Source organism: Chiloscyllium plagiosum, chromosome 2 (genome assembly GCF_004010195.1).
Source record: "Chiloscyllium plagiosum isolate BGI_BamShark_2017 chromosome 2, ASM401019v2, whole genome shotgun sequence".
In the NCBI taxonomy this organism is placed as follows: Eukaryota; Metazoa; Chordata; class Chondrichthyes; order Orectolobiformes; family Hemiscylliidae; genus Chiloscyllium; species Chiloscyllium plagiosum.
Window position 1 is genome coordinate 35916480 of NC_057711.1, and position 6000 is coordinate 35922479.

Consider the following 6000-nt stretch of genomic DNA (forward strand, 5'->3'; position numbering starts at 1 on the left):
GATCAGATGGACTGAGGAGTGGCAGATGGAGTTTAATTTAGACAAATGTAAGGTGTTACATTTTGGGAAGGCAAATCAGGGCAGAACTTATACACTTAATGGTAAGATCCTGAGGAGTGTTGCTAAACAAAGGGACCGTGGAGTGCAGGTTCATAGTGGAATCCCAGGTCGACAGCACAGTGAAGAAGTCATTTGGTATGCTGCCTTTATTGCTCAGTGTATTGAGTATAAGAGTCATGAGGTCATGTTGTGGCTGTACAGGACATTGGTTAGGCCACAGTTGAGATACTGCATTCAGTTCTTGTCTCCCTGCTAAAGGGAAAATATTGTGAAACTTGGAAGGGTTCAGAAATGATTTGCAAGGATGTTGCCAGGGTTAGAGTGTTTGAGCTATGGGGAGGGGCTGAATAGGTTGGGATTATTTTCTCTGAGAGACTGAGGGGTGACCTTATAGGAGTTCATAAAATCATAAGGGGCATAGATAGTGTGAACAGCCAAGGTCTTTTCCCCAGGGTAGCGGAGTCCAAAACTAGTGGGCATAGGTTTAAGTTGAGAGGGGAAAGATATAAAAGAGGTCTAAGGGGTAACTTTTTCACACAGAGGGTGGTGTATATATGGAATAAGCTGGCAAAGGAAGTGGTGGAGGCTGGTACAATTGCAACATTGAAAAGGCATCAGATACGAAGTTTTGGAGAGATATGGGCCAAATGCTGACAAATGGGACTAGATTAATTTAGGATATCTGGTTGGCGTGGATGAGTTGAACTGAAAGGTCTGTTTCTATACTGCACATCTCTATGACTCGATGATTCGAGGTGAATGTACCACATGATGTAGGTTAGAGTTTAAAGCCTATGGTCTGAAGAAGATCGGTGAGTAAAGCATCAGAACTAATGCTGGAGCTGACAGAGGCCCCAAGAAATATTTGTGTGGAAAAGTCTACATGAATTGAGATTTTACGGATTGAATAATATAATCATGGTTCTTCACAAAATACTGGGTTTGAAGCTTGGTTCAAGGTCAAAGCAGTTGCCACAGTTATTGAGGCTGAGTAAACGACCAAGCAAAGATAGAGTCAATGTGGAAAAAATAGATTAATGGCAAACACTAAAAATCACAGCTATTATCTTCCCAGCCTTCAGTTAAAGAAATAATGGTTCATCTGAAAATTGATCTCAGACAATCAGCAAAATAGTTCCAGATGAGAGAAATGGGAGAGAGCTATCACTACTGGATATTATTAACATACCAATGGAACCAAAACCTACACTTCTACTTTCTGTGAGCAAAACGCAGCATACTGATAGTGAAAAAGTCAGAGAGAATGGTATGGTGAATGCTCAGTATAATGTTTTCATTTCCTCGCTTCAGCAGAACTGTGAAACTATTGTAGAGATGCATGACTGTGGGCAAGTTAATAGGAAAGGAGCCACACAAGTGTAGTGCCATGGTGCGAGTCAATACAGAAATACAGTAAGCTGTAAAAATTAGCACATTATCAAACTCTACTAATGGTATTAGAAGTAGAAGTTATATTGAATATGCAGACATACTACATTGTACTAGAAAAATGAGGGGAAAGACTCCCAAACAGGTTCTCTTGATTTCTCACTGTAACTTTCCACATGGTGAGTCAATTTTAAAGACTTTCAAGATAAAATAATTTGAACTCACCACAGTTGCAAAGGTATACTTTTGGTCTTTTTCCTGCAGGAAAATCAGCACATCAGTAAGAAGCAGAGCTGTAATATCTGAAATGGAATTAAGATTACTTAAAACACAGAATTCCAGTAACCTTTTGGTGCTATTAATCACTTAGAGTCATAGAGTCATAGAGATGTACAGCATGGAAACAGACCCTTCAGTCCAACCCGTCCATGCCGACCAGATATCCCAACCTAATCTAGTTCCCACCTGCCAGCACCCGGCCCATATCCCTTCAAACCCTTCCTATTCATATACCCATCCAAATGCCTCTTAAATGTTGCAATTGTACCAGCCTCCACCACATCCTCTGGCAGCTCATTCCATACACGTACCACCCTCTGCGTGAAAAAGTTGCCCCTTAGGTCTCTTTCATATCTTTCCAAATCTTTTCTGAACCCTTTCATGTTTCACAACATCTTTCCGATAGGAAGGAGACCAGAATTGCACGCAATATTCCAATAGTGGCCTAACCAATGTCCTGAACAGTTGCAACATGACCTCCCAACTCCTGTACTCAATACTCTGACTAATAAAGGAAAGCATACCTAACGCCCTCTTCACTATCCCATCTACCTGCGACTCCACTTTCAAGGAGCTATGAACCTGCACTCCAAGGTCTCTTTGTTCAGCAACACTCCCTAGGACCTGACCATTAAGTGTATAATTCCTGCTAAGACTTGCTTTCCCAAAATGCAGCACCTCGCATTTGTCTGAATTAAACTCCATCTGCCACTTCTCAGCCCATTGGCCCATCTGGTCAAGATCCTGTTGTAATCTGAGGTAACCCTCTTCGCTGTCCACTACACCTCCAATTTTGGTGTCATCTGCAAACTTACTAACTGCCCCTCTGACGCTCGCATCCAAATCATTTATGTAAAAAGTAGTGGACCCAGCACTGATTCTTGTGGCACTCCACTGGTCACAGGCCTCCAGTCTGAAAAACAACCCTCCACCACCACCCTCTGTCTTCTACCTTTGAGCCAGTTCTGTATCCAAATGGCTAGTTCTCCCTGTATTCCATGAGATGTAACCTTGCTAATCAGTCTCCCATGGGGAACCTTGTCGAACGCCTTACTGAAGTCCATATAGATCACATCTACTGCTCTGCCCTCATCAACCCTCTTTGTCACTTCTTCAGAAAACTTTTGTCTACGAGCAATACTGTGTCTGATTTTCAAACTTCTGAATTTCCAATTTAATATGTCAACACAAAAGCATAATCTCAGGCTTGGAGTCATGCATTTATCACATGTAGCAATGTTTTAAGTTTCAGAAATGCATTCCAAATCTGAAAATAAAGTTAGCTTTTGAGTCTAAGCAGTGCTGCAGGAGATCTTGTGGTGCAGTCAGTTGTGTCCCTGCCCTCTGAGCTAGAAGCTTGTCTTCCATTCCAGGACATGATGACCAAAGGGACATGCATTCAAAACATTTCCAACAAAAGGCAATGGCATGCAGTAAGAATGGGGATGTTTCCTGGTCAACCATGTGATAGAAAGAAACTGGATCCTTGATGATTACTAATCCTTACCTCCAGATTATGATATGACTTGTGATGATACTATGGCTATAAAAGGTATATGTTGTCCTGGTTTCTTTTTATGAAGAGAGATTGAGACAGAAGTATTAAGTAGTCTGTTCAAGCCAATAAAATAAACACCTTGTGAGGCCTGTACTCTTGCAAGAAGTCAAGAAGATAGAAAGATCTATTGAGGATTTTTCCATAAAATTGAATAATCATCAACAGAAATATTCCACAATTGCGAAGGAGACCTTGAGTTTGGTGTTGGCCTTGCAGTATTTCAACATTTATATTACCCATAATGTTTCTGAAATAATTGCATACACTTATCATAACCCCTTAAAGTTTTCGGAACAATTTAAGGACAATAAAAATCCTTTTTAGAAGGAGCTTATTGTTGCAGTAATTCAATTTGAAAATTATACAAATAGCAGGATGAGACAGAGTAATTGTTGCGACTTTGATGATCATAAACGGAAGCCTTCGGTGGCAGGAAAGACATGCTTAGAGTCAATGTAATATAAATGTATTGTAGGGTACTAATAGTGTAAGACTAAAGGTTTTTAAAAGTGAAGCCATCTTTGTATATTGATGGTTCTTTTTTTAAGGGGGTAGTTGTGACAGTACTATGGCTCTGAGAGGTGTATATGGTCCTGGTATTTTTTTAATGAAGTGATATTGAGGAAGAGGTACTGAGCAGTCTGCTTCAAGCCAATAAAGTTAACAGCTTGCGAGGCCTTGGCATTTTTTTTAAATATTGGAACAATGGAAGTAGCCTGAATGAGTGGGGTCAAGCTCCCACAGAACCAGGATTTCAGTTTAGCTTTCAGCAGCAGTTGCTGGGGTCCTGAAGTTGGATGTGAAAGCTTTTTCTCCTCTCACTCGGTTACAGCTAAAAGCTGGGGCTCTCTTCAAGCTGCTAGAATCGCATGTGAGACAATCTGACTTTGCTGACTTTGCCTTTGCCAAGGTTGTGCTTAGAGATATCTTTGTATTAGAACAATTAATGAGTAGTTTATTACTTTGTTAAGTATTTTGATAGAGTTACAGTTAAGCCAATTCTTTTATTTTTATTTTGTGTGTATTTTAACTATAGTGTATGAATAAAGTATGTTTTGCTTCAAGCCTGGTAACTCGACCAATTGAATTACATCTGGAATGCCATGCCTGGCACTTGCCTTTAAACTAAGAAAACAAATTGGGTCTAGGCTATCTCCCTGACATGTTTTGGGGTGGGGGTGGGGGATGGGGGGGTCTGGTTCATAACAGGTATGAAAGTGCGTATTGCAATGGAAGTTGTTGTGGTGGCAGTGGAGAGGCGTTGGTGGCAGGTGCAGACGTAGTGCTTAGCTCAGTTGGATGGATGGTTGGTGCAGATCATATTGGTGCCAACATGCTGAGATTCAATCCCCATTAGTGGATTCAAGATTCAGCTGAGAGAACCCAATGCCACATGGTAAATTTGCAGAAGGCACCAAGATTGGCCAGAAACAAAGTTGTCAAGAGGAGGCACAGAGTCAGCAAAAAGACATTGACAGATCAAGAGAATGTGCAAAAATTAGGAATATCATTTGGAAAAATATGAACTTGTCCACTTTTGCAGGAAGCTGAGGTAGATGGTTGTGGTTGTTAAAGGTTAGTCATTTCAGCTTCAGGATGTCTCTGCAGGAGTTCCTCAGGATGGTATCTGTGGCCCAGCCACCTACAGCTGCTTCATCAATAACCTTCCTTCACCATAATGTTGGACGTGAGGATGTTTGATGACGATTGCACAATGTCCAGTACCATTTAAGACCCCTAAGGTACTCAGACAGACCTTGCTCAAATATAGCAAGACCTGGACAATAGATACGATATTGTGGGGATAACTGAGACGTGGCTTCAAGTGGTCAGGGCCTGGGAAATGAATATTCAAGGCTACACGTGCTATCGTAAGGACAGACTGACGGGCAGAGGGGGTGGGGTAGCCTTGTTGGTAAGGGAGGATATTCAGTCCCTTGCGCGGGGGGACCTATATTCAGGGGATGTACAGTCAGTGTGGATAGAGCTGTGAAATACTAAGGGTAAAAAGACCCTCTTGGGAGTCATCTACAGGCCCCCAAATAGTAGTCTGGATGTCGGATGTAAGTTGAATCAGGAGCTGAAATTCGCCTGTCGTAGAGATGTTACTACAGTTGTTATGGGGGATTTTAAGATGCAAGTAGATTGGGAGAATCAGGATGGTATTGGATCTCAAGAAAGAGACTTTGTGGAGTGCCTCAGAGATGGATTCTTAGAGCAGCTGGTGCTGGAGCCAATCAGGGAGAAGGCAATTCTAGATCTGGTATTGTGTAACGAACCAGAATTGGTCAGAGACCTCGAAGTGAAGGAGCCATTGGGAAGTAGTGACCATAATACATTAAGCTTCAATCTGCAATTTGAGAGGGAGAGGGTACATTCGGAAGTGACAGTACTTCTGTTGAATAAAGGGAACTATAGAGCTATGAGGGAGGAGCTGGCCAAAGTTCAATGGTGCAACACCTTAGCAGGGATGACCGTGGAGGAACAATGGCGGATATTTCTGGGTATAATGCAGAAGTTGCAGGATCAGTTCAGTCCTAAAAGGAAGAAAGATCCCAGGACGAGGCATGGGCGGCCGTGGCTAACGAGGGAAGTTAAGAAACATATAAAGTTAAAAGAGAAAAAATATAACATAGCAAAGATAAGTGGGAAAACGGAGGACTGGGAAGCTTTTAAAGAGCAACAGAGGATTACTAAGAAGGAAATAAGCAGAG

At 41.8% G+C, this 6000-nt stretch overlaps 1 protein-coding gene across 1 annotated transcript in view; it reads right to left on the reverse strand.

Moving 5' to 3' along the window:
- Positions 1-6000, reverse strand: part of arhgef28a (Rho guanine nucleotide exchange factor (GEF) 28a) — a 479393-nt gene that overhangs the window by 136357 nt on the left and 337036 nt on the right. Inside the window, exon 29 of the mRNA XM_043707577.1 lies at positions 1675-1751. Within this exon, the coding sequence (XP_043563512.1) occupies positions 1675-1751 (77 nt within the window). The remainder of the gene's footprint in view (positions 1-1674; positions 1752-6000) is intronic.